Source organism: Mirounga leonina, unplaced genomic scaffold, assembly GCF_011800145.1.
Source record: "Mirounga leonina isolate KUSES-001 unplaced genomic scaffold, KU_Mleo_1.0 Mir_150, whole genome shotgun sequence".
Taxonomy (NCBI): Eukaryota; Metazoa; Chordata; class Mammalia; order Carnivora; family Phocidae; genus Mirounga; species Mirounga leonina.
Window position 1 is genome coordinate 11421472 of NW_023270374.1, and position 27927 is coordinate 11449398.

Genomic DNA, 27927 nt, shown 5'->3' on the forward strand with positions numbered 1-27927 from the left:
CTATTTTTTTCTGGAACAAAACTGAATTTTTTAAAAAGGGACATTGAATAGTCTCCTCTTTAGGCAAAGGAGCTCACTTGAGAGTGGTGGCTAAAAGCACCAGCTCAATAGTCAGAAGTTTAAGGTTAAAATACCATAAGTTTCTTAATGTCCCATATTTCAGGTTTGCCATGATTGATAGATAATATCTACTTCATAGGTATTTTGTGATAATTAAATGAAATGTCTATACAGTGCCCTTTTCAAAGACTCCAGAGCTCACTAAACCCTCCAAAAATGTCAGCCATTTTTACAGATTAAGAGGACAAAATTTGCAATTTATTTTGGAGTAGTTCAAGGTTCATTGCTGGATTAGGAATAAAACAATGATTGGTTTGAGCTTTAAATTTAGATGGTGGATATAGATACAGATTTTTTTTTTAACTTTAGGCACTGATATATTACACCTTTGGAAGTGCTGGAGGAAGCATGATGTCCCAGATGATTTTGGTATGTAAATTAAATAATTCCTGGGCCTAAAAGGTGTGTTATAAATACGACACTGTCAGAATATTAAGAGTATATATGCCTGTGTTTTAGGGATACAGATATTTGTCAGGAATCAATGTTCTACAGAATTGTGAAGTTGCCCTAAATCATTACAAGAAGGTGGCAGATTATAGTGAGTAATCCACATAATTTATTTTAAGATAAATAGACTTGCTGAGCAATTAGAAGAATAAATCAATGCCAGTTGGTATATTTATGAATGTTTATGTTTTTTAAATGACTATGCTTTTTAACATTTGTTATAATTCTTTTAATACAATGTAGAGTCTTCCGATTTCTTAATAGTTACTTTTCAAAGGCTTTAAATGGATGTGCTTATCTTTTATTTTTGTCAAAATATGTCCCTATGTTCTTGTGCTGTGCTTTCCTTCAACTGAGAATTTGAATGTAGCATCAATAAATATTAAACAGTTTTTCTAATTCTAACACTTAGTATATGGGATGGTTTGTTAAAAATTCCTGAAGAAAAGGATGTAAGATACATACACTATCAATCTCTATCACTGCACTTGAGAATAATTCAAGTTAATCATTATTCTATTACCCTATCCTTTGTCTACAAAGAATAGAGCATGAGATTAATATATGTTTCTAGAATCATTTTCAAAATCATATGTAACATTTCATCTTACACATCACTGAACCAGACTACATAATAGATTTTTAAATAAGAGTCTTCCAAGAAGTGAATAAGGTAAGGTCCATATGGTTAATTTCTGTAGTCAGAATAATATCTAAATACACATTTTGGCATTATTAGGATCTGAGAAAGAAAAGAGGAAAATAACTGGAATTACTATATATATATGTATATATTTCAAACTGCATACTCTGTTAGATTTACTCAAACATATTTATCTTTATATTTATTTTCAGACTATTCATAGGAAGTAATTAAGGAGCAATTATTATTCTTATATTGTAGTTTCAATCTCAGAAAAAGTCAGTGGTAGAAGGGGTCAGTTGCCTGCTCCTAACATCTGTCTTCTTTCCTTGAGCCTGCTTGGCCAAGCTCTTCAGTAGGCTCTGATATATGTTGATACAATTTTTGTAAGGATTGCAAAAAATAATGAGGTTTCTTGCACTTTTCTCAGAACCAAATAAACAAAAATCAGTAAATTTCTATCTCCTAACAGTAGATGTCTTTTTTTCTGTTAGTAGACTAGATCTCTGCACAATTTAAGTAGAATCAGCCTGTTTTCTCTAAATTGACTGTTATCTCTTGCAACCTTGTGTATTCCAGCTATTCTCTGGTTTGTTTCTGTTCACAGTTGCTGACAAATTGGAAAAAAGTGAGGGTATTCCAGTGGAAAAAGTGAGACTAACTGAGAGACCTGAAAATCTGAGTTCTAACAGTGAGATTTTGGATTGGGACATATACCAATACTACAAATTTTTGGCAGAAAGAGGAGATGTTCAGATACAAGTAATGTATACAGACGAATTTGGATTTTTAGAACATGCAAATTACGAGGGGTTTGGTTGTCTGAGTCCTAAAAGGGTTAACAATGAATGCTCCATCCTGAATGTGAACAAGAAGAGACATCCGCTCCTCTTTTCTTGTTCCCTGTTTCTATAGCCTATGGGAGAGCCACCTGTCATAGTAATGGCAATTTTTTCTTTTGCATTTATTCCTAAAAATTTTACTTTTAAAAAACCTAGATTTTAAGTGTAGGAAAAAAGCACCATCCTGTGTTGAGTATGAATGAACTCTTAACCATCATTCAGAAGTGTTATATCTTTGAGAATGGGAATGGGACAGCATTTGTGTGACCTTTGAGAGCTAAGAGTAAAGGCTGCTAGGTTTATGTTTCCAGGTGTTGCTGTATACCAGCAGGCCAGCTCCCTGCCACTGAGGAAGCCAGATGCCCAGCATTCAGTCACTTACCCAATAAAAGATATAGCCTGGAATGTTTTTTCTCCCTCTTTTTTAGACATGCCAACTGTATCAAACTGAAACAGTATACTATAATAAAACACCAAGTAAATGTTTTCTTCATTTTTTTCACCATTTTTATACATTTATTTTTCAAATTGAGTATAATTGGTTATTTTCTTCATTTAAATTAATGCTATTGCTAAAATAATTTTCAAAAATTGTTATTCCTAGGTATCTCTTGGACAATTACATCTAATTGGGAGGAAAGGTCTGGATCAGGATTACTACGTAAGTCAATCTCAAGATTCAGTCATGTGGGGTAGAGAGGAGAGTGGTGAGGGAGGATGGGGTGAGGGAGGCAAAAAGGGGGGGGCATGGAAAAGTTGCTGGGGAGAGCCCATTGCTACTTCCTTGGTCAGATCAGCTTTCTAGCTTTTGAGGAAGAACAAAGTTCACCAGAGGAAGCACTTTTCCTATCTACCTCTAAATACTAAGGAGTAGAGGCTTCTGAAAGAGAATTGGGGGCCAGGGAGTTTCCATGTTCCCCTTGAACCTAGCCTCTTCCCTCCCTAACTGGGCTTAGGTGAAGTAGATACCCTCACCTGCCAGCCTTGGACACACCCATTCCCCAAAAGCCAGCTGTGGAGAGTCCACCTGGGAGTTTCTTGCTAAGTGGTCTGAGGACCAGCCTCAGACTGCCTAGAATATAATTAGAAATATTATTAAACATCTTTATAAATTTGCAAAGCTCCTTTCAATCATTTTGCTTAACCTTACCTTATCCCAGTGAGGTCGGAAGATTAATTAACAATTCAAATTTATAGTGGAGGAAAAAGCAAAAAACTTGACCTACACAAGATCTCAGTAAGTTACCAGAGCCAGGGGATCAGGTCTTGTCTAGTGTCTAATTGTGGTTTCAAGGCCATAGATCCCCTCAGATCTGAGGAAGTAACTGGGATTCTTTTTTAAAGATGATTTTGCAGCCCTTGCCATTTTATAGGAGCCATGTGCTCACAGCCTCAAAGGAACACATACCCTATTTCAACATAGTCCCAATAGCTAAGCAATAGAAATAACTACTTTAATAAGGTGGTTACATAAAAGAGTTGATCTGTTGTTACTGTTCATTTTACTTTGTATTGTTTTTATGAGTGTAACTTATGTTTTATATGAGGTACAGTATACATAGGCTAAATGTCAAAGTTAATTTTATAAAATGTGACAAAACAGATAGCACTTGAAATAAGCACATGCATCTTAAGACAGCTCAGTTGAAGGTGTTCAGATTTTATTAATTCTCCTCATAACCAAGGTTCTAGCTTCTTAGATGGGAAGCTCTAGATTCACGATATTACTCCCGTATCAGATTTCAGCCTGCAATGAGTTTCTCATGTTAAATAACAGATGCATAAACTAGGAAGAATTACGCATTTTCCATAAACATGAAATTCTGTTGAGTACGAAGGCACCCAAACCTCAGCTGTAGGGAAAATCCATCAATCTTTGCAGAGTACATAAAAACTCCACAAAGCTAAATACTCAATCTTTGCAGAATACATGAAAACTCCACAAAGCTAAATACTCCTGGGCACCTCCAGCCACTGTGAACACCAGATGGGAGCTGCCTCCAGATGAGGATGAAGTACAATCTCAGGGCTGGCAGTGAAGGGGTCTGGTGCTGTAGTGGCAACAGCCAGGCACTTGGGCAACATCAAGGAGCCCATTCAGGCTCTCCTACAGGCTCATTCACAGAGGTTTTATTATCTCTATCTTACAGATGAGGAGCTGAGGCTGTAGGGATGAAGTAAATTGTTTCAAGTATCACAGCTGACTAGTAATGTTGTTAAGAATCAGAATTTGAAATCTGGGCTTCAGCATTCAAAGCCTGTGCTCTTTCCATTAAACCTTGCTTCCTTTTAACCTGGCGGGGTGGGGGGGGTAGTATACAGCCAAAATCTAGTTTCCTCATTTATAATGCAAAAAGAAGGAATGATATAATTCGTCAGGTTTCTTTAGCTCTAACTTTCAAATGGTTGGCTTGGGCTCCATGCTTCCTATCCAGATATCACCAAAAGCCATCAGAGTGGTTCAGGCACATGCTGGGGGGAGCACAGGCTTGTCCTTCCAGCTTTCCTCAACCTAATAAACCCAAACCTGCCTGGAGAGCTCTAGTTAAGTTTTCAAACCTTAAGAGTGATTGGCTTAGAAATAAGTCAATCAGAGAAAGACATGTATCATATGATCTCACTGATATGAGGAATTCTTAATCTCAGGAAACAAACTGAGGGTTGCTGGAGTGGTGGGGGGTGGGAGGGATGGGGTGGCTGGGTGATAGACATTGGGGAAAGTATGTGCTATGGTGAGCGCTGTGACTTTTGTAAGACTGTTGAATCACAGACCCGTACTTCTGAAACAAATAATACATTATATGTTTAAAAAAAAAAAAAAGAAGAAGATAGAAGGAAGGGAAAAATGAAGGGGGTGGGAATCGGAGGGGGAGACGAACCATGAGAGGCTATGGACTCTGAGAAACAAAATGAGGGTTCTTGGGGGGGGGGGGATGGGTCAACCCGGTGATGGGTGTTAAGGAGGGCACGTATTGAATGGAGCACTGGGTGTTATACGCAAACAATGAATCATGGAACACTACATCAAAAACTAATGATGTAATATATGGTGACTAACATAACATAATAAAATTTTAAAAAATTTCAACATTAAAAAAAAGACTGATTGGATTTTGTATACATTAGTTTAGGCTGCCTCATAAACCACTCCCCAATTTAGATGGCTTAAAACAACAACCATTTATTTAATTCATGATTTTGTCAGGTTAGCAGTTTTGGCTGGGCTCAGCTGAGTAATTCTTCTGGTCTCAGCCAGGCTCAACCAATCTTGACTAGGCTTGCTCATGCATCTGTAGAGTACTGGCCAGGGCTGGCTGGTTTATGATGGCCTCATCTGTGACCTAGGATGACTAGGACTCTCCACATGCTCCCTTCCTCCAGCCAACTGTGCCCAAGCTTTTCACATGGCAGCCCAGGGTTCTAAGAAGACAAGCACGAAAGTCTCTTATGGCCTAGGGTTGGAACTCACAAATCACTTCTACCACATTCTTTTGGCCAAAGCAAATTACAAGGCCAGCCAACATTGAAGGGGCAGGGGAAAAGGACTTCTCTTAATAGGCACAACTGTGAAGTATTGTGGTCATTTTTGCACCTTACCACAGCTTAGGATCAACTTGAAGTGGCATGGGAGTGAGAGAAGTTAAAAGGAAAAACCTAGTTTCTGAAAGGCTGTTACTACAACTCTTCCCACGGCTGGCCTCTCATCTTTGAGTCTTACTTCCTTAGAGAGGATTTTCTTGATCATCTCTCCTCTCCACCACTTATCCTATCACAGTGTTTATTTTCCTTTTCCCATATCACCCCCTGAATCATATAGATCTTGACTTGTTTACTATCTGTCTCCCCACAATGGAATGTAAGTTCTTGTTTGTCTTGCTCATTCCTGTGTATCCTATACTCTGATAGTACTGGGTACATATTAGGTAGTTGGTATTTAGTGAATGAATGAATGAATGAGTGATAGCATCCTAAGCATTATATGTTGGTCCTCAGCCTGAGAACCACCACTTGAGCCAGTATGCCAATGCTTCAGTCCACCAAAGAAAATTATTAGTGTAAGGTTCTTTATAATTGTAAGTAATGCCCAGTTTACTGCCCAGCAAATCAAGTATTAAAATACTGGGAAAAAACTAGTTTGCCTTTTTTTTTCTTCTCATTGTTTGATTAAATTAATCTCTCATGAGTTATCACTATAGGCAACATTTTCACCTCTCCCTCCCCCACTACCAAATTTTAATTACTGAAAAATATTGAATATGCAATCCTTGATTACATTATCTTGAATTTCTACACATATATTTTAATATAATTTGCATTCCTAAATTTATACAGGCTCAGAATAAATTGGATTAGGAAAGCTGGGTATTTGAGCGCGTATTATTAAAGTGGATATCGCAGGGTGGGAGGGATGGGGGTGATGGACATTGGGAAGGGTATGTGCTATGGTGAGTGCTGTGAATTGTGTAAGACTGATGAATCACAGACCTTACCCTTGAAACAAATAATACATTATATGTTAATAAAAAAAATAAAGTGGATATGGCATAATTAAATTAAACCTAGCAGAGGCATAATACCAGATATGTAAGGGCAACTGCTTTGTCTACCCTGACACTCATTAAAAACACAAGAGATAATTTCATCCCTTTTCAGAATGATTTACAGATTTTGAGATAAAAGAAGTATTCATAAATATTTTTAAAGTAATACATTTTCTTGGCATTTCATTCTAGGGGAAATGTTACAAACTGATTAAACCTAGGAATTTTCTCGAACCAATGAAAAATCATGCTCATTGTTTTAAGAAGATATGTGTTTAAATAATAACATTTCACTTTGCATAATACCTGGGACATACTATATTTCATCCTATCTACAACACCATCAATTATAAGATACCTTATTTTATGTTCTATTGAGAAAGAAAAAAACACTGCCAATATAAATTATATGATGCCATTGATAGTAAGAAGTGTCCTGATTAAAGTGTGTGTGGGGGTACATGTTAGAATCAGTAAAATATGACAGTAGGTGCTCAATAAATATTTAAAGGAAGGATGGATGGTGTCTTAGTCTGTTTTAGCAGCTATAACCAAAATACCATAGTCTGGGTGGCTTATAAACAACAGAAACTTATTTCTCACATTTCTAGAGGCTAGAAGTTTGAGATCAGAGTGTCAGCATGGTTGGATAGGGCCCTCTTCTAGTTTATGGACTTCTCATTGTATCCTTACATAACAGTAAGAATGAGCTAGCTCTCTGAGGCCTCCTTTATAAAGGCACTAATCCCATTCATGAAAGCTCTGTGCCAGTCACCTTCCAAAGGTCCCACCTCCTAATACCATCACTTTGGGTATTAGGTTTTCAACTTATGAATTTTGAAGGGACACAAATATGCAGACCACAGCAGATGGATGGATGGATGGGAAGATGGATGGATGGGTAGATGGATGGATTGACAGATAGATGGATGAATGGATACTTAACTCTTTGAAAGCAAAGACTCATCAAAGTAACGTGCATGATAACTTTCACATAGTGTTTAGTAAATGTTCATACAATTAAAGCAATAGCACTAAAGGCAGGTTAACTTAAAGACAAATAAAAGAGAACTGAAATGTCAAGTAAACTGTGAAAGTGGAAGGGTGTAGAAGGGGAAATTAGAGAAAGCTTCAATTCCTTTGTCTTTATGGGATCATCATATTGAAAGATGGGGAAAACTCCAGGATTCTTATTTTCTTCTGATTCTTATTTGCTTATTCTCTTTTAACAATTCAAATATAGTTTCTCAGAGTGACAATTTTTTCCCAAGATTTTCTATTGCCAAATATTTTGAGAGCCAAATTCTGAAACTGGACTTTGAAAATTATTTCACAGAATCACAGGATGAGCGACTATAAAGCTTAAAATCCAGTTGCCCTGTTTTAGAGATTTATAAACTTATCCTTCCATTCCCTCACTCATGCAGTCATTCCAGAAATATTTCCTAAGTGCCAGATATACAGTTAGACACTGTGCTAAGTACAGGGGATTCAGACATTTAAATCTATGGATGTTGCCATGATAGTTGCCTATAGGTATATTTGGGTCTTGGCTCAGAAGAGGCATTCATAAGAAATACCTTCAGTTTCTATATTAATGGGGTCTGATAAATGTGATTGGTAAATCATACATTTGATTTGTTTACTGATAGATGATTGATAAATCATACATTGCTATAATTTCCTCCTATCCAATTGACACTTAGGTTATTCTGGACATTTTGGACATCATTTGTTGTTTTAAGATTCCCTTATGCTCATAAATTTCCAACAGCTTCTATTTTCTACCAAAGAAAATAGAAGCCTTGGACTAGTATTCAAGACTGCTAAAATATGGCCCCATCATATTCTTGCAAGTCTTAGCTTTTGGGTATTCTACTTCAGCCATACTGAAGTAATTAGTATTTCCTAGACACACCTTGGACATTTCTATCTCCATTCCTTACTCATGTTATTCCTCAGCCTATGATGCCCTCTGCACTGGTGAATTCTCTCCATTTTTTGTGAGACCTTTGTCATTTGAGTCTCTTTCTTGACTCCGTGAAGGCAGAGTACTAAGTGCATGGAAACTGGAATCGGGCTGCTTATGGAACTCTAGTACCAGCTGCTTGACTTTGAGTGTCAGAAAATTGGCTCAGATATTAATAGTACCTTCTTCTAGTGCTGTTGTGAAGATTAGGTAAGACAAAGATTGTAAAACACATATGTATAATTGTTATGCCATACCTCTCTAATTCTTTTTGGTGTTCCTTTGTTCCCAATTCTCATCTACTGTCATTGCTATTTGCATATATGCCTTTCTTCTCAGCAGTATTGGTAGACAGCAAATGTAGGGATGGTATTTTTTATTCATTTGTGACACACCTATAATAACTTAACATACTACCATATACATAGCTCTTTTCAATCAAGTTTCTGAAAGAATAAATGAAGACTAGAAGAGGTGGATAGATGCATGGGTGTATGGTTTGGTGAGGTACAGCCCTGGTGGCATTTATATTTAGTTATGTCCACAAGGCAGACTGACTTTAGAACAAGGGTGTGGCTCCCAAATAAATTGGCAATATTTCTGGAATAAATTTACATATAAAAGAACTACTCACATTTCTTCCTTAAACCTTCTCTTCTCTTTGAGGAGGAGCAGATCCTTGCACATCAACCTAGTCAAGGCTTTTTAAAGAGCAAAAGAGTTGTGTCCTAAAAAGACACTTCAGAGAGTGTCTTCATTCCTCATTCCTGTGGTGGATTTCTTTTAATGCTTCATGTGGTTTCTGAGGAGAACTTCTAAGAGGTCAAGATGAAGCCTAGGGAATGGTCCGTAAGGGTCAGGTCAGCCCTTATATGTTCTAGACTGAGCATTTTTTTTTTTTTATTATTTGACAGAGACATAGAGAGAGAGAGAGCAAGTAGGCAGAGAGGCAGGCAGAGGGAGAGGGAGAAGCAGGCTTCCTGCAGAGCAGGGAGCCTGATGAGGGGCTCAATCCCAGGACCCCAGGATCATGACCTGAGCCGAAGGCAGCCGCTTAACCGACTGCGCCACCCAGACGCCCCTAGACTGAGCATTTCAATTAATGTTATGACCTAAAGAGAATCAGAGGCTTGGCTGGCCTCCTTCATTTTGATTTAGAAAGAATTGGCCTGAAGTTTACCTCTGTAAAAAGACCTGGTCTCAGCAGGCAGCCAGATGTGTCTTGTTTTATTCACTCTGCCTTATAAACATTAGGAAGCTACATATCCAATTCTACCAAATTGTACAAACCGTCTTATAAAATAAGTACACAGTGTCAACATCGAAGCATACTTTTCAAAATAATAGACTATGTAGTTCTCGAGCTGGGATCCATCTGTCCTCCACAAAGCCACATGCCCATCATGCCTTTCCACATGCGAAAAACCAAGCCCTCACATTTTAAATTTATATATGTGAACCATATATAAATCCCACTCTTCAGGTTTATGTTTGAAATAGCATTTGAAATAGTACCTTAAACAGTGTGCGCATTTCATAGATACTTTTTGAATGCATGTTAAATGAAATAAAGTTTGGTCTGAAATGCTATTTTGTAGGATATGTTTGTGACTGTCAATAATACTGTCCCTTTTCTCTCCAGAAAGCATTATACTACTTCTTAAAGGCAGCAAAGGCTGGGAGTGCAAATGCCATGGCATTTATTGGAAAGGTACATGCTTCATCTTTTTTTTTTTTTAATTTTGTTATGTTATGTTAATCACTATACATCATTAGTTTTTGGTTTTTTTAAGATTTTATTTATTTATTTGACAGAGAGAGAGATTGCGAGAGCAGGAACACAAGCAGGGGGAATGGGAGAGGGAGAAGCAGACTTCTTGCCGAGCAGGGAGCCTGATGCGGGACTCGATCCCAGGACCCTGGGATCATGACCTGAGCCGAAGGCAGACGCTTAATGACTGAGCCACCCAGGCACCTGCATCATTAGTTTTTGATGTAGTGTTCCATGATTCATTGTTTGCATATAACACCCAGTGCTCCATGCAGTACGTGCCCTCTTTAATACCCATCAACAGACTAACCCATCCCCCCATCCCCCTCCCCTCTAGAACTCTCAGTTTGTTTCTCAGAGTCCATAGTCTCTCATGGTTCATCTCCTCCTCCGATTTCCCCCCTTTCATTTTTCCCTTCCTGCTATCTTCTTTTTTTTTTTTTAACATATACTGTATTATTTGTTTCAGAGGTACAGGTCTGAGATTCAACAGTCTTACACAATTCATAGCGCTCACCATAGCACATACCCTCCCCAATGTCTATCACCCAGCCACCCCATCCCTCCCACCCCCACCACTCCAGCAACTCTCAGTTTGTTTCCTGAGATTAAGAATTCCTCATATCAGTGAGATCATATGATACATGTCTTTCTCTGATTGATATATTTCGCTCAGCATAATACCCTCCAGTTCCATCGATGTCATTGCAAATGGCAAGATTTCATTCCTTTTGATGGCTGCATAATATTCCATTGTATATATATACCACTTCTTCTTTATCCATTCATCTGTCAATGGGACATCTTGGCTCTTTCCATAGTTTGGATCTTCTGGACATTGCTGCTATAAACATCGGGGTGCACGTACCCCTTCGGATCACTACATTTGTATCCTTGGAGTAAATACCCAGTAGTGCAATTGCTGGATCATATGGTAGCTCTATTTTCAAATTTTAGGAACCTCCATACTGTTTTCCAGAGTGGTTGCACCAGCTTGCATTCCCACCAACAGTGTAAGAGGGTTCCCCTTTCTCTGCACCCCTGCCAAGATCTGTCATTTCCTGACTTGTTGATTTTAACCATTCTGACTGGTGTGAGGTAGTATCACATTGAGGTTTTGATTTGGATTTCCCTGATGCCGAGCAATGTTGAACACTTTTTGATGTGTCTGCTGGCCATTTGGATGTCTTCTTTGGAAAAATGTCTGTTCATGTCTTCTGCCCATTTCTTGATTGGATCATTTGTTCTTTGGGTATTGAGTTGGATAAGTTCTTTATAGATTTTGGATACTAGCTCTTTATCTGATATGTCATTTGCAAGTATCTTCTCTCAATCTGTCGGTTATCTCTTAGTTTTGTTGACTGTTTCTTTTGCTGTGCAAAAGCTTTTTATCTTGATGAAGTCCCAATAGTTCATTTTTGCCTTTGCTTCCCTTGCCTTTGGTAATGTTTCTAGGAAGCAGTGACTGTGGCTGAGGTCAAAGAGGTTGCTGCCTGTGTTCTCCTTTAGGATTTTGATGGACTCCTGTCTCACATTGAGATCTTTCAACCATTTGGAGTCTATTTTTGTGTGTGGTGTAAGGAAATGGTGCAGTTTCATTCTTCTGCATGTGGCTGTCCAATTTTCCCAACACCATTTGTTGAAGAGACTGTCTTTTTCTCATTGGACATTCTTTCCTGCTTGTCAAAGATGAGTTGACCATAGAGTTGAGGGTCCATTTCTGGGCTCTCTATTCTGTTCCATTGATCTATGTGTCTGTTTTTGTGCCAGTACCATACTGTCTTGAGGATGACAGCTTTGTAATAGAGCTGGAAGTCCGGAATTGTGATGCCGCCGGCTTTGCTTTTCTTTTTCAACATTCCTCTGGCTATGCGGGGTCTTTTCTGGTTCCATGCAAATTTTAGGATTATTTGTTCCATTTCTTTGAAAAAATGGATGGTATTTTGAGGGCGATTGCATTGAATATGTAGATTGCTCTAGGTAGCATTGACATCTTCACAATATCTGTTCTTCCAATCCATGAGCATGGAACGTTTTTCCATTTCTTTGTGTCTTCCTCAGTTTCTTTCATGAGTATTTTATAGTTTTCTGAGTACAGATCCTTTGCCTCTTTGGTTAGATTTATTCCTAGGTGTCTTATGGTTTTGGGTGCAATTGTAAATGGGATCGACTCCTTAATTTCTCTTTCTTCTGCTTGTTGTTGGTATAGGAATGCCACTGATTTCTGCACATTGATTTTATATCCTGCCACTTGACTGAATTCCTGTATGAGTTCTAGCAGTTTAGGGGTGGAGTGTTTTGTGTTTTGCACATAAAGTATCATATCATCTGCAAAGAGTGAGAGTTTCACTTCTTCTTTGCTGATTCAGGTGCTTTTTATTTCTTTTTGTTGTCTGATTGCTGTGGCTAGGACTTTTAGTAATACGTTAATAGCAGTGGTGATAGTGGACATCCCTGCTGTGTTCCTGACATTAGGGGGAAAGCCCTCAGTTTTTCCCCATTGAGAATGATATTCACTGTAGGTTTTTCATAGATGGCTTTTATGATATTGAGGTATGTACCCTCTATCCCTATACTCTGAAGAGTTTTGATCAAGAAAGGATGCTGTACTTTGTCAGGTGCTTTTTCTGCATCTTTTCAGAGGATCATATCGTTCTGTTCTTTCCTTTATTAATGTATTGTATCACATTGATTGATTTGTAGATGTTGAACCAACCTTGCAGCCCAGGGATAAACCCCACTTGGTCGTATTGAATAATCCTTTTAATGTACTGTTGGATCCTATTGGCTAGTATTTTGGTGAGAATTTTTGCATCCATGTTCATCAGGGATATTGGTTTGTAATTCTCCTTTTTGATGGGGTCTTTGTCTGGTTTTGGGATCAAGGTAATGGTGGCCTCATAAAACGAGTTTGGAAGTTTTCCTTCCATTTCTATTTTTTGGAACAATTTCAGAAGAATGGGTATTAATTCTCCTTGAAATGTTTGGTAGAATTTCCCTGGGAAGCCATCTGGCCCTGGGCTTTTGTTTGTTGGGAGATTTTTTTATGACTGCTTCAGTTTCCTTAGTGGTTATAGGTTTATTCAGGTTTTCTATTTCTTCCTGGTTCAGTTTTGGTACTTTACACTTCTCTAGGAATGCTTCCATTTCTTCCAGATTATCTAATTTGCTGCCACAGAGTTGCTCATAATGTGTTCTTATAATTGTTTGTATTTCTTTGGTGTTCGTTGTGATCTCTCCTCTTTCATTCATGACTTTATTTATTTGGGCCATTTCTCTTTTCTTTTTGATAAGTCTGGCCAGGGGTTTATCAATCTTGTTAATTCTTTCAGAGAACCAGCTCCTAGTTTTGTTGATCTGTTCTACTGTTCTTTTGGTTTCTATTTCATTGATTTCTGCTCTGATCTTTTTGGTTTCTCTTCTCCTGCTGGGTTTAGGCTTTATTTGCTGTTCTTTCTCCAGCTCTGTTAGGTGTAGGGCTAGGTTGTGTATTTGAGACCTTTCTTGTTTCTTGAGAAAGGCTTGTATTGCTACATACTTTCCTCTTAGGACTGCCTTTGCTGCATCCCAAAGATTTTGAACAATTGTGTTTTCATTTTCATTGGTTTCCATGTATTTTTTTAATTCTTCTTTAATTTCCTGGTTGACCCATTCATTCTTTAGTAGGATGCTCTCTAACCTCCATGTATTTGAGTTCTTTCCGACTTTCCTCTTGTGATTGAGTTCTAGTTTCAAAGCATTGTGGTCTGAAAATAGGCAGGGAATGATCCCAGTCTTTTGGTACCAGTTGACACCTGATTTGTGACCTAAGATGTGATCTATTCTGGAGAATGTTCCATGTGCGGTAGAGAAGAATGTGTATTCTGTTGCTTTGGGATGGAATATTCTGAATATATCTGTGAAGTCCATTTGGTCCAGTGTGTCATTTAAAGTCTTTACTTCCTTGTTGATCTTTTGCTTGGATGATCTGTCCATTTCAGTGAAGGGGCTGTTAAACTCCCCCACTATTATTGTATTGTTGTCAATGTGTTTCTTTGCTTTTGTTATTAATTGCCTTATATAATTGGGTGCTCCCATGTTAGGTGCATAGATATTTACAATTGTTAGATCTTGTTGGATAGACCTTTTAAGTAGGATATAGTGTCCTTCCTCATCCCTTATCATCGTCTTTGGTTTAAAATCTAATTTGTCTGATATAAAGATTGCCACCCCAGCTTTCTTTTGGTGTCCATTTGCATGGTAAATGGTTTTCCACCCCCTCACTTTCAATCTGGTGGTGTCTTTGGTTCTAAAATGAGTCTCTTGCAGACAGCATATCAATGGGTCTTGTCTTTTTATCCAATCTGATAGCCTGTGTCTTTTGATTGGGGCATTTAGCCCATTTACATTCAGGGTAACTATTGAAAGATAGGAATTTAGTGCCATTGTATTGCCTGTAAGGTGACTGTTACTGTATATTGTCCGTGCTCCTTTTTGGGCTCTGTCTTTGCTTAGAGGACCCCTTTCAAGATTTCTTGTAGGGCTGTTTTCGTGTTTTCAAATTTCTTTAGTTTTTGTTTGTCTTGGAAGCTTTTTATCTCTCCTTCTATTTTCAGTGACAGCCTAGCTGGATAGAGTATTCTTGGCTGCATATTTTTCTCATTTAGTGCTCTGAACATATCCTGCCAGTCCTTTCTGGCCTGCCAGGTCTCTGTGGATAGGTCTGTTGCCAGTCTAATGTTTCTACCATTGTAGGTTACAGATCTCTTCTCCTGAGCTGCTTTCAGGATTCTCTCTTTGTCTCTGAGACTTGTAAGTTTTACTATTAGATGTCAGGGTGTTGACCTATTTTTATTGACTTTGATGGGGGTTCTCTGGGCCTCCGGGATTTTGATGCCTGTTTCCTTCCCCAAATTAGGGAAGTTCTCTGCTATAATTTGCTCCCATATACCTTCTGCCCCTCTCTCTCTTTCTTCTTCTTCTGGGATCCCAATTTTTTTAATATTGTTTCGTCTTATGGTATCGCTTATCTCTTGAATTCTGCCCTAGTGATCCAGTAGTTGTTTATCTCTCTTTTTCTCAGCTTCTTTATTTTCCATCATTTGGTCTCCTATATCACTAATTCTCTCTTCTGTCTCATCTATCGTAGCAGTTAGATCCTCCATTTTTGATTGCACCTCATTAATAGCCTTTTTGATTTTGACTTGTTTAGATTTTAGTTCTTTTATTTCTCCAGAAAGGGTTTTTCTAATATCTTCCATGCTTTTTTCAAGCCCAGCTAGCATTTTTAAAATCATCATTCTGAACTCTAGTTCCAACATCTTACTAATGTCCGTATTGATTAGGTCCCTGGCAGTCGGTACTGCCTCTTGTTCTTTTTTTTTTGAGGTGATTTTTTCTGTCTTGTCATTTTGACCAGAGGACAATAGATGAATGAGAGAACAAAATGCTAACAGGGTAACAACCACCCCAGAAAAATATACACTATACAAATCAAAAGAGACCTGAAACCGGGGGAAAAGAAAGGGAAAGAAAGATAATAGAAAAAAAAAAAAAGAATATGATCAAATATGATCAGGCTGGTGCATAGATCTGTGCCACACACTAGATTCTGGGTGTATTTTGGTCTGTTAGAAGAAAGTGCCTCCCAAAATTTTAAAGAAAGAAAAACTTATATATGTACAAAAATAAGGGTAAATACGATGAAGGGATGGAATATGACTGTAAAGATGAAAATTATAAAAGATTTTATAAAAGGAATTGCTAAGATAAGAAGTTGGTTGAAAAAAGAAAGAACAGGATTAAAAAAAAACAAAAAACTGGAGAGAATGTGATCAGGCAGGAGACTAGAACAAAGCCATACACTAGAGATTTAGGGTATATTTTGGTCTGTTAGAAGAAACTGTATCCCAAAATTTTAAAGAGAGAAAAACTTATACATATATACCAAAAATAAGGTTAACTATTATGAAGGGATAGAATATGAGTCTAAAAATGAAAAATAAAAAAGATTTTTTTAAAAAGGGATTGGTAAGATGTTGGTTGAAAAAGGGAAAAAGAAAAAGGAAAAAAAAGAAAATAAAAAAAATTAATTTTGAAAGACCTAAGAATAATGGGGAAAAAGCCATGAATTCTATGTGCTGTATTCCCCTAGTGCTGGAACTGTGCCATTCTCATTGATCGGTAAACTTGGTCTTGTCTGGCTGTTCTTGCTGATCTTCTGGGGGAGGGGGCTGTTGCCGTGGTTCCCAAATGTCTTTGCTGGAGTCCGAATTTCCCCGCCCTTTCCCCGTCCGGGCTAAATAATCTGCTCGGGTTTGCTCTCGGGAGCTTTTGTTCCTTGCAAGGAGGACGAAAGTGAAAATGGCAGCCTCCCAATCTCCGCCCCAGAGGAGCCAAGAACTCAGGGCCCCACTCCTCAGTGCACTCCCAGAGAAAAGCAGTCAATCACTCCTGTCTCCCTGGTCTCCGGCCGCACTCCATGCTCACCCGGCCTGTGGCCGAGCGTTTCTATCTCTGGCACCCCACCCGGTGTGGAGTCTCCAAACCCAGCAGATCCCTGCAGTGCACTCCCGTGCCACTTCTCCCAGGGGAGGAAGGGGAGTCTCCCCAGATCTGCCGCTTGTTGGGTCCCTGCTGGAGGAGCAGTGGCCCAACTGTGCCACGGATTACGGTTTATGGCAACCCCAAGCTGAGAGCCTGCTCCTCGGCTCCGTCTCTGCAGCTGGCTTCCCTGCTCTGATACCTGGGAGCTCTGCCGCACTCAGGCATCCCCAGTCTTTCTTTGACCCCGAGGGTCCTGAGACCACACTGTCCCAGCGAGGGTTCCACCCCCTGCTTAGCCACTGGAGTGATGTCCCTCAGTGGAGCTGACTTCTAAAAGTTCCAATTTTGTGCTCCACTTCTCTATCACTTGCTGTTAGCAGCTGACAGAGGACCCCTCCCCCGCCGTCTATCGTCCCGAATATCGCCTCGGATTCACTTCTCCGCACGTCCTACCTTCCAGAAAGTGGTCGCTTTTCTGTTCAGAGAGTTGTTGCTATTCTTTTCTTCGATCTCCTGTTGAGTTTGTAGGTGTTCAGAATGGTTTTGATCCCTATCCAGCTGAATTCCTGGGACCAGACGAAATTTAGGTCTCCTACTCCTCTGCCATCTTGCTCCTCCCCCTCATATTTATTTTTATTTATATATTTAGCTCTTTAGATTTTTCACTTCAACATCTAGTTTGATGGCACATAGGCAATTAATCTCTTTTGACTAGTTGACAGGCCTTCTCAATTCTAGATGTGAGAGATAACCAATGGTTTTAATGTCTCCAGTTTGTGTTTCTTTAGTTGACTCTTAGGTCTTTCCCAAGTGAAATAGATTGGTACTGACTCTGGGTCAGGAAGGCAAGTTAGCAATACCACTGAAGGACCAGAAGGTGATGCCGGTCTCCGTCCCCACTGCTCTCCCCACGTGGACCTGTGCCAGACACACTTGTCCTCTTGCTGCCTCTGCTCTTGGAGGGGCAGCCTGCAACCCCAAAGGGGTGTGTGGGTGTGGGTGTGTGGGAGGTTTTTCAGGGCCACCAGCTGGTCCCAGCTGGCCACCCCCACCCTACACACACCCCTTGGGGCACTGAGCCCCCCTCTCAGTTGAGCACCACCCTGGGGGGCTGGCCCAGGGTGCAGCCTCAAGTTGCCACTGGTAAGTGCTCCTGCCACCGCGGCTGCCCTGCAGGAGGAGGAGGTGAAAAGACACTGAGGGCAGTACTCAGTCTAGAGCATCCCCACACTGCAGCTTCTCCAGGAATCCCTCCAGTGAGGAGACCGTATATGCTTCATCTTGATCAGTACTTTTTCATTTCTTAAAAATCTTAAGAAACTAATGGTACCATGAATGGAACCCAGTAGAGTGTGACAAATGTCTTTCATGGAAACAGCTGACCAAGGCATTCCACTCCAGACTGAGGATAGTATTCTTGAGGTGACAGTTCGAGAAAAAGCCCCATACAACAGCAGCCTTTATCTGGGGCACCAAAAGTAGCCTTGAAAAGTGCACCTGGCCCAGGGCGCCTGGGCTGAGTGTAGTTCAGAGACCCCTACCACCACCATGACCACCTATTCTGCCATGTAACAAGACATCTGGGCCAGTTGAACATCTAACTGGTATAGGCCTCCCCGCAGTGAGGTGCCTCCTTCCTACACCCTGGGAATGAGAACCAGCTCTAGGCTGACCAAACTCCATCCTTGGGCCCCCTACCAAGGGAGGATCCTCCTCGGCTGCTGAGCAAATTTGTGGACAGTTCCTCTAAAGAGGCACATTTTTTTTTCTCTCCTTCAAAGACCACTCACTCTCCCAAGTGCTGCCCTTGGCTGCCTGCAGCCATTTCGCATTAGTAACCATGGGGACAAATGCACCACTTCCCCAAGGGCTACAGACAACTTGAGATGAAAGGAAATGTGAGAAAACACAAACAAAGTCCATTTCTTTGCCCTCCAGCAAGGTCACCCCAGAATGTATGTAGTAGATTATTTCCTTAGTTTTTCCTTTTATGAAAATTGAGGTGAAATTCAAATAACATAAAATTCACCATCTTAAAGTGTATCATTCAGTGACATTTAGTACATTCACAATGTTGTGCAACCATCATGTCTATGTAGCTCTAAAACATATTTTAATCACCCACAAATTCCTTAGTTTTTTACGTCCTCTTATTGTTTGTTCGTTGTTTTTTTTTTTTTTTTTTTAGATGTATTTAGAGGGGAATGCGGCAGCGCCACAGAATAATGCTACTGCCTTCAAATACTTTTCCATGGCAGCCAGTAAGGTATGTCTTCAGCCCATTCCTGTAAGCCCAGAAAAACATTTGGCTTTTATTACATGCAGACTGATGCCAAAAAGTTGATTCCAAAGCCCCATGCCCAGCTAATGAGCCTGGGAGTTCTGTGTCCTGTAGAAGAAGAGTATCACTGGCAATGAAATAGGGCGTTGGGAGAGGGGGAGACATCACTTATCTTCTTAGTAAATGAAAAATGGCAGCAACATATGCTGCGCTAGCAGGGGGCCAGACAAGTCCCAGCTTCCCCTCCCCCGTGCAGTAGGTGAGGCCATCTAGCTCAGGAAATGGGAAATAAAAGGGACAAGGACAGAGGAAGGGAAAACTCAAACAATGTCTGCGGTAAGTTCAGGACGAAGACAAATAAGAAGTGCCCAGTTTTTTCCAGTTCGATCGCCCCCAAAGGCTAGAAACTCCCCTGACCCGAGCAGATCATCAGACAGGGGATGGGGACAAGATGGATGAGAGCATGGCTCTGGAGGCAGAATCCGTGGTTTAAATGCCAGCCCTGCAGCACACTGCCTGTGTGGCCATGGGCAAGTCTCTGTGCCTCAATTTCCCCATCTGTCAAATGGGAATATAAGTTTGCCTCCTAATGTTGTTGCCAGGATTTAATAGGTTAATATTTATTGGCCTGGTATTGCAAAGTCCTTAAAGCAATAATTCCTGGCTTACAGTAGACACAGTGTGTCAGCTATTATCTTGTGAGGTGGCGTGAACCTCAAAGCATATCCAAGACTGAACTAATTGGACCTGTGAGGGAATATAAAAATGGACTAATATGGCTCCTGCCATGAAAATTTTTGTCTTGATTCCTGGGCTCAGTGAGCCTGGCATCTGTCTGATAAAACTTAGTAGACTACTCTGAATCCCTTCGGTACATTAAGAACAACCTCACTGCCACACTCATCAGCCTAATGTTGGGGAATGGCCCTGATAAACTTTCTAACCCTACACAGTAGGAAGCATTGTGTTGTCTTACAACCCCATACTGCAACACTGGGAGTAAAGATGTGCTCAAATTGGGGAATATTTTCAACTGCTCTCAGTTTTTAAAAGCCCACACGCTGCTTTAGGAGCCTATTTATAAATGACTAGCACCTCAGAGCTGCTACTATTGTGGTGTAAATTACTGAGAAGGCTGGTACTCGGCTCCTCTCCCTTGTAATTTATAAGAAATTTTTGCTCAGCAGGCTGGTTATCTGGAGTACCATTAGATTAGGATAACAAGGGAAAGCTGACTGAAAAGAAGGTGGGGTAATGTAACAGAGGAAGATCTCTTGTAATCTGGCAAATAACGCTGATTTGTCAGCCCAAAGGAATAATGCCAGGAAGCTGGATGTGTAAATTAACCCAGCTCCCAAGCTATTCAGGGCTGTGTAACCAGCAGGGATCTGAGCTACCTGTGTTCTAAACCTGAGCAACCTTTCTACACAGAGAAAATCTGAAATTATATTTAGGTTAATTATTCTGAATGGCATCAGGTGGACATGACCATATATATTCCTTTATCATCACCTGGATGGTTTATTAGATTTCTCACTTGGGGTCACTACCAAAGTAAAGGGTTTCTGTCTTCCACTCTGCATATCCACACTCTTCTTTTACTACTTAAAAAAAAAAAGTAGATACACACACACACACACACATGTTTTTTTAAATTTTATTATGTTATGTTAATCACCATGCATTACATCATTAGTTTTTGATGTAGTGTTCCATGATTCATTGTTTGTGCATAACACCCCATGCTCCATGCAGAACATGCCCTCTTTAATACCCATCACCAGGCTAACCCATCCCCCTCACCCCCTCCCCTCTAGAACCGTGGTTCGTCTCCCCCTCCGATTTCCCCGCCTTCATTTTTCCCTTCCTACTATCTTCTTCTTTTTTTTTTTTTTTAACATATAATGTATTATTTGTTTCAGAGGTACAGGTCTGTGATTCAACAGTCTTACACAACTCACAGCACTCACCACAGCACATACCCTCCCCAATGTCTATAACCATACATACGTTTTTAAATTTGTTTTTAAGTCATATCAGTACCAGAATGCAAAGCTACAGTCTTTATGATTTCTTTTATCTTATTTACTCAGAAACATAAGCAGTTATCCTGTTTGGTCCATATTGGACCATATTCTTCTGCTTTTCTCTCTCTCTTTTTTTTTTTAAGATTTTATTTATTTATTTGTCAGAGAGAGAGAGAGAGCACAAGCAGGGGGAGCAGGAGGAAGAGGCAGAGGGAGAAGCAGGTTCCCTGCTGAGCAAGGAGCCTAATGCGGGACTCAATCCCAGGACTCTGGGATCATGACCTGAGCCAAAGGCGGACACCTAACCAACTGAGCCACCCAGGAGTGCCCTTCTGCTTTTCTCTTTCACACCTCTGAACACATCAGGCCCATCCTCCCCTTCACACTTTTGTCATTTTGCTTCCCTTCCCAAAATCCCCCATTCGGAATCCTACCCATCCCCCAGAGGACAGCTTCCTTCCACAAAGCCATCTCTACCCATGTTGGTTCATATAATTTTCCCTCCTCTGCGCTTGCCCTCCATTCACTGTCTGTACTGCTGGAACTTTACTGCTTCTACCTTGTGCCTTCTCTCATACTATCTGAAGACCATGTCTCCTCAACTAGAGGAGGATGGTGGTCTTAGTACATAGTAGAGGTTCATTAAATGTTTGACAAATAAATGACCATGTGCTCTCTAAGTTCATGTCAGTTAACCTAAGCAAGAGCTCTGAGCCCTGAAGTGGAAGTTATATATGGGGGGATTGCCTATACATATGTTCTGTTTGGCCCAGAAAGTGTTTCAAAGAGTAGGAAATCTCACATGGTGACAGATGGTAGCTACACTTGCAGTGAGCATAGCATAACGTATAGAGAGTTGTGGAATCACTACCCTATACACCTGAAAATAATGTAATACTGTGTGTCAACTACACTGAAGTAACAAAGATCAGGAAATGTCATATAAAAGTCTGGACATCCAGCTTTTCTTGGAAAATGGGAAGAGCTGACCAGATGAGGCTGCTATTCTATGTGACAACAGCGGCCTGGAGCAGAGAGCGGAGGGGTTGCTGCTGCCTTTAGACAGGGCAGGAACCCTCTCTTTTGTCTCAGTCTCTGTCACTCTATTGCCTGGATTAATGTACTTCTTACAGTACCTGAATGGCTCCTGGAGGTATATCTGAGTTGGCTACTCCTGACCTGAAAGTTACAAATAAGTCCTCTGGTCCTTATGCAGTTGGTGAGTCAAAAGTTAGAACTTGTACCCTATTTTCTCCCTTCCTCCTTCCCTCTTCTCATTTCCCTTCCCTTCCATTTGTCTCAAGACCTAAAATGAGGATAGTTGGAAGACAGACTCACCAGACTTTACCACAACCATCACAGCAGGCCTTACCACCCCCAGACCAGACCATCCCAAGAGTCCTAGGACCACAGGTAGATGTAGTCATGGAACAAGTGGGAAGAAGAGAGCAGCTATATTCCACCTGTTTTAAATACAGCTGGACCATCCTTAAGAATTCTTACAATAGCTGGCCCTTTGGTATACGTAAGCTCAAACTTTGGAGTTTTGAAAATTTTTTTCAACTGTGCCTTCTCTAGTTATGCGCTATTCTTGTATCACTGAGAGGTACTCTGGCTGCATCCACAATAACTCCATTTAGGAGGTAAGAAGAAATCTGGAGAGCTTTCAATCAAAACTTGAGTTCCTGAGGAAATACTATAAACCTGTAAAACAAACTTACAGGTCTGCTAAATGACAGGTGGGCCAAATGTGCCTCCTCACTCAGTCACGAAAGAGTGAAATACATGATGGGAGACAAAAAGAAAAGTGAGTTTCCTGGTTGGGAAAGTCACTTTTAAGGTTCATTCTTCATCCTGGATTGATATGCTAAATATCAATATATTTGAACATGCGTTAAATTCTAAAACATGCTAAAAACTCCCTTCCCTAGACTCTTAAGAATAGTAATTAGAAAAAGAAATGGTAATTAATTTAACATCAAATGGAAAAGAAGACATTGATGATGTTATAAGCAGTCAAATTTGAATAAAGAAACATATTTGAATAAAGAAACATATGCTAACAGTGCTTTACCGTCCATAATGGCTAGATTGAAATTCACAGAATCTCTAAAATGTTATTTGGCCATTTATATCAACCTCCTTTGACCAAAGCAGGTAACAAGTGTCTGGATAGACTTCCTTCTGGAAAGCTCCTACACATCCTCAAGACCAAGCTCAAATGTCAATCACCTTTGACAACTCAATCCCCTCAGGCCCTAGGCTTATCTAGGCTGTTGATGTCCACAACAACATACAACTAGGTGTCCACAACATTCCTGAATCTGATTCTACTATAGGACTTACCACATTTGACTTGGCTATTTTAAGAGGTGCTACCTAGTTGATCAGAGCCCACTAGCCAGTGAACTCTCTGAGGCAGGGATCATTATTCATTCATCTTTTAACTTTCACCTCCTACCTCAGTCCAACACTTATTATGGAGTCACACACAAAACAAGCACTAAATAAATGCTGAGTGAAAGAATGGAGAAAAGATTTGACCTTCATTTCCCTCTTTTCTAGTCAAAGGGGGTTATGAAGGTCTGAAAGGAGAAACTAGAGAGAGACAGAGTAATTTACCAACTGCCTGATTAACTTGCCTTGATTTAATCCCCTACTGGGTACATTTTAAATATTTAGAATGATTTTGTCATAATTTTCCTCATCATGAATTCTTCTGGGACTTTACTTGGATTTTTAAAACTGTTCCAGGGCAATGCAATTGGTCTTCATGGGCTCGGTCTTCTTTACTTTTATGGAAAAGGAGTTCCTGTGGTAAGTTAAAAAATTTCTTTATCTTTTCAACACATTTCTAGCAATTTATAGGATAAAATTCATGATCGTTGACTAATTAAAAGGAATTAGTCTTTAATATCTGGTTTGCCAAACTATCATATTTGACAATAGAAAATATAATAATCTAGTGGAATATTTGCCAAAGAGACATAGAACAGATCTGTGACAAGAATAACAACCCTAATTATATCTTAGAATTATAGATTCTAAGTAACCTTATTAATCATACAACCTCCGAGGATTTTTTCTGGTAGAGAAATTTATCTTCTTAGTGTAACCTCTGCCTTTTGAGTGACCTTCCCCCAGTATTTAACAAAACCTGTCAGTGTAGGAAAAGACATAATTTACAGTGAAAATGAGATAATTATTTCCTAATAGAATCCAATATAATAATGAAATAAAATGTATAATACTTCAGATATTATTTTAATTAGCCTAAATCACATAAAGCACTATCTATACTCTTTTTTTTTTTAAGTGGAAGGCAATTGTTACCATGGAGTTATAAATACACCTTTGAGTAATAGAGTGTAATTATCTTGCAGAATTATGCTGAAGCACTTAAATACTTTCAGAAAGCTGCAGAGAAAGGATGGCCCAATGCACAGTTTCAATTAGGCTTCATGTACTACTGTAAGTGCTACAAATATGGCTGCTATACCAAGAATGACAAATGCATTATTAAGTCTACTCCTTTTTTAACAAAGATCAAATTGTTGGAGTGATTGGTTTAGATAGAATATTGAGGCAGCAATTGGAGGAGGAATTTGAAGACTTAAGGAGAGGACACCAGTTGAGGGAGGAAGCAAGGAGGTACAGTCAGGAAGCTCACTTTTGAAAAGGTTGAATTTGAGGTGCCTTGTGATATCCAATGAGCATACCCAAAAGCAGGTATGAAACTCACAAGAAAAGTCAGACATGAAGAGAAAGATTTGGGAGGCATCAACATAACAGGAGTTAGTTAAAAGTAGCTGAGACACTCAAAAAGAGGGAGAGCATGAGAGGAACAGTGAGCCATGGTCAGAAATCTGGTAGTCCTCAGTGTTGTATTGAAAAGATGGGCATAGAAAGAGTAGTCACAAAAAGACTGAAAAGGTATGGTCAGAGGCATAAGAGGGAAAAGTGATCTTAAGGAAGCCACAGGATATAACTTTGAAGAAAGAATAAATGATCACCCCTGTGAAATGCAATGAGAAGCCTGCTTCTTCAAAACAAAACAAAAACAAACAAACAAATAAGAAAGGGCTGAGAATCCATGAGACTTGTCAATATAGAGAATGTTTGTGTGGTCATCGGACTGGTTGGGGTAGAAGCCAGATATGATGGGTTGAGGTATGATTACAAGGTGAGAAAGTAGATGAGTAAAAATATTCTTGGTAGTTGTGTGCCTTTAAATGGAAGAAGAGAGATGGAACAGTGGCATGAGGCGGACCAAGAACCAAGAGGGAGTTCTTTTTAAGATGATGAGAGACCTGGGTATAATTTTTGTCAAAAAAAAGAGCCAGCCAATGGAGATGGTTTATGTGTCTTGGGAGTGATGAGATAATTGATGAAGAGGTTCTAGAAAAAGTTGGGTGGCATTAGGATCTGATTGCACCCAGATAGGTGGAGGCCTCCTTAGTCTTGATAAAGAGGAAGGATTTCTCACTATCAAAGACTGGAGAGTTGGAGGAAAGGATGGTGCAGATGTAAATCTGGAGGGAGGAAGAGAGAGGCAAGTGAGAAAAGACAATGTAAGAATTTCCTCAAGGAGCCAGGAGGTACCAAGTTGTCTTCTGAGAGCAAAGGTAGAGTGATTGGGGTAGGAGGTCTCAGAAAGCCATGAAAGTTTGTAATGCTCTGTGGGGATTGAGAGAGGGAGTGCCCAAGATGAGTACCAAGAGATCTGAACACACCTGAGTATCCGAAGTCCTTCCTTTGACATGGAGCTAGGGCAGCAGCAGATTGCATCATTGGCAGGCCCAGGATCTATCAGATTCCTCAAGCCTCTAGAATAAGAGTAATAGTAATGTTTATTAAGTCTTTATGTGTATATACTCATTTAGTCCTCTCAACACGTCTAAGAGTATCCTACAGTTTATAGATGAGCAAATTGAGGCACATCAAGGTCCAATAGCTTGCCCAAGATCACGCAGTTAGTGGAACTGGGATTCAAACCCAAGTGATTTGCCTCCAGAGTCTTTGCTCTTAGTGGCACTGTTTCTAAAGGTTATGAAATGTTGAGAGCTGGAAGACAGGTTAAGGACCATCTAGTGAAAGCCTCTCCTTTTACAAATGAAGTGCCTTAGAGCTGCCCAACTCATAAAGGGGTAATGAGAGAGCCAGGACAAGCTGCTGAGAGTGTGCTGATTTTCCACCCTAGCCTTAAATGCCTCTCCTTGCTACAAGCATGAGTTGAGTCTGAGCTGGGCCTCCGGGAGCTGGAGTTCGCCGGCTCCAAACTCTGTAATTACGGCTGGGAGGAGCTCTACTGGTCTCCTGGTGTGGAAGGACAAGGATGGTGAGCCACGTCCTGATGTTGTCCCTAGTCCTCAGAGACCACCTCTTGGTCTGCTTTTTATTAACCTTAGGTGTGCTGTATTAAGAAGATATTTTCATGAGACTGAAGAGTCTTTCTTCTTCAGGTTTCTGAATAGGTCAAGAACATAAATTTCCACATTCTTCCTCATAATCAAACTTAACTTCTTTCCCCTCTAAATAGTGGATCTATAACAGCTTGACTTTTGGTTGGTTTTTCTCATCCTACTTTTGGCTAAGATCAAGTGTAAAGTAGTGGGCATCACTGTGACCATTATACCCATAGATTATAACATAAAATATAAAACGAATAAGGGGTGGCTCAAAATAATTTTAATTTTCAGCTGGCTCTGGAGTATGGAAGGATTATAAACTTGCCTTCAAATATTTTTACTTGGCATCTCAGAGTGGGCAGCCCCTCGCCATTTATTACCTGGCCGAGATGTACGCGACAGGAACGGGAGTGTTAAGATCATGCAGAACTGCTGTGGAGGTAAATAATGGGATGTTTCTAAAGCATTCTTCATTTATCACAGAGAGGAGGTGATACTGTCCTTAAGTTGTTGGTGCCTTTGATTTTATAGGTATTGCCTCTCCCAGTTGAGAGTGTGAACACGGACATTTGCCAGGGCGGAAAAGCTGTGACGTAAACATAACTCGGGCTGGGAAAGGGAAGAAGAGAAATGATCCCTCCTCTCTTGCTTTTGGCTTTTCATCAGGTTCAGAGCTCACCTCAGAATTCAGTTAGGGGGCTCGGTCTCAGCCTTCAGTCAAATGGCCAGGGCATTTTGGCACTTCTAAGTGGGACTAGGAGTTGTGACTTGGGAAATGAAAGGCTTGGTTGAGCCCAGAAAATGTAGCCCACTTCTTCCCAGAAAGCAAGGTCCTTAGGTTCTTGATGATTTGGATGACAACTAAGAAAGTGAATCCTTTCAGCCCGAGCCAGTGATGTACTTTTCAAAAGAAAGCTTTTAGGACCTTAATGCCCTTTATTGATTTATTAAACACTTCCGCTGCACCAATATAAATACCTCCATGTTGCAATCTGGCCCCTCTGAAACTCATTTCAAAAGCTGCCAGCTAATAATCTATCTTTAGATTTGCTCCTTTGCCAGCTTCCTAATGAATTATGTATGGCTAACCTCTTTTGGTTACATAAGGGCTATTCAGCTAAGTTGACGCTTGTCCCCACAGAGCTCTGCACACCTCCCTCGCGGTTATGTCACCTACACCCTCAGGCACTGTCTTCCCTTCATTCTCTCCTTTCCACATCAGCTGTGGCCTTATAACTCACCCTTGCAGAGCAGCAGTACCCAGAAAGTCCTTTTTTTAAAAAATAGAAGTCGATACATTCTTGTCCTGCCAAATAGCCTCTAAGTCAGGAGAGTTTATTATGTAAATTT

General features: G+C 40.1%; 1 protein-coding gene across 1 annotated transcript in view; it reads left to right on the top strand.

Annotated features, from left to right (window-relative positions):
* Window positions 1-27927, top strand: part of SEL1L2 (SEL1L2 adaptor subunit of ERAD E3 ligase) — a 110940-nt gene that overhangs the window by 67350 nt on the left and 15663 nt on the right. The window contains exons 6-14 of the mRNA XM_035005820.1: window positions 430-489; window positions 580-661; window positions 1821-1975; window positions 2660-2716; window positions 10208-10276; window positions 19050-19127; window positions 23924-23986; window positions 24553-24640; window positions 26869-27017. Of these exons, the coding sequence (XP_034861711.1) occupies window positions 430-489; window positions 580-661; window positions 1821-1975; window positions 2660-2716; window positions 10208-10276; window positions 19050-19127; window positions 23924-23986; window positions 24553-24640; window positions 26869-27017 (801 nt within the window). The remainder of the gene's footprint in view (window positions 1-429; window positions 490-579; window positions 662-1820; window positions 1976-2659; window positions 2717-10207; window positions 10277-19049; window positions 19128-23923; window positions 23987-24552; window positions 24641-26868; window positions 27018-27927) is intronic.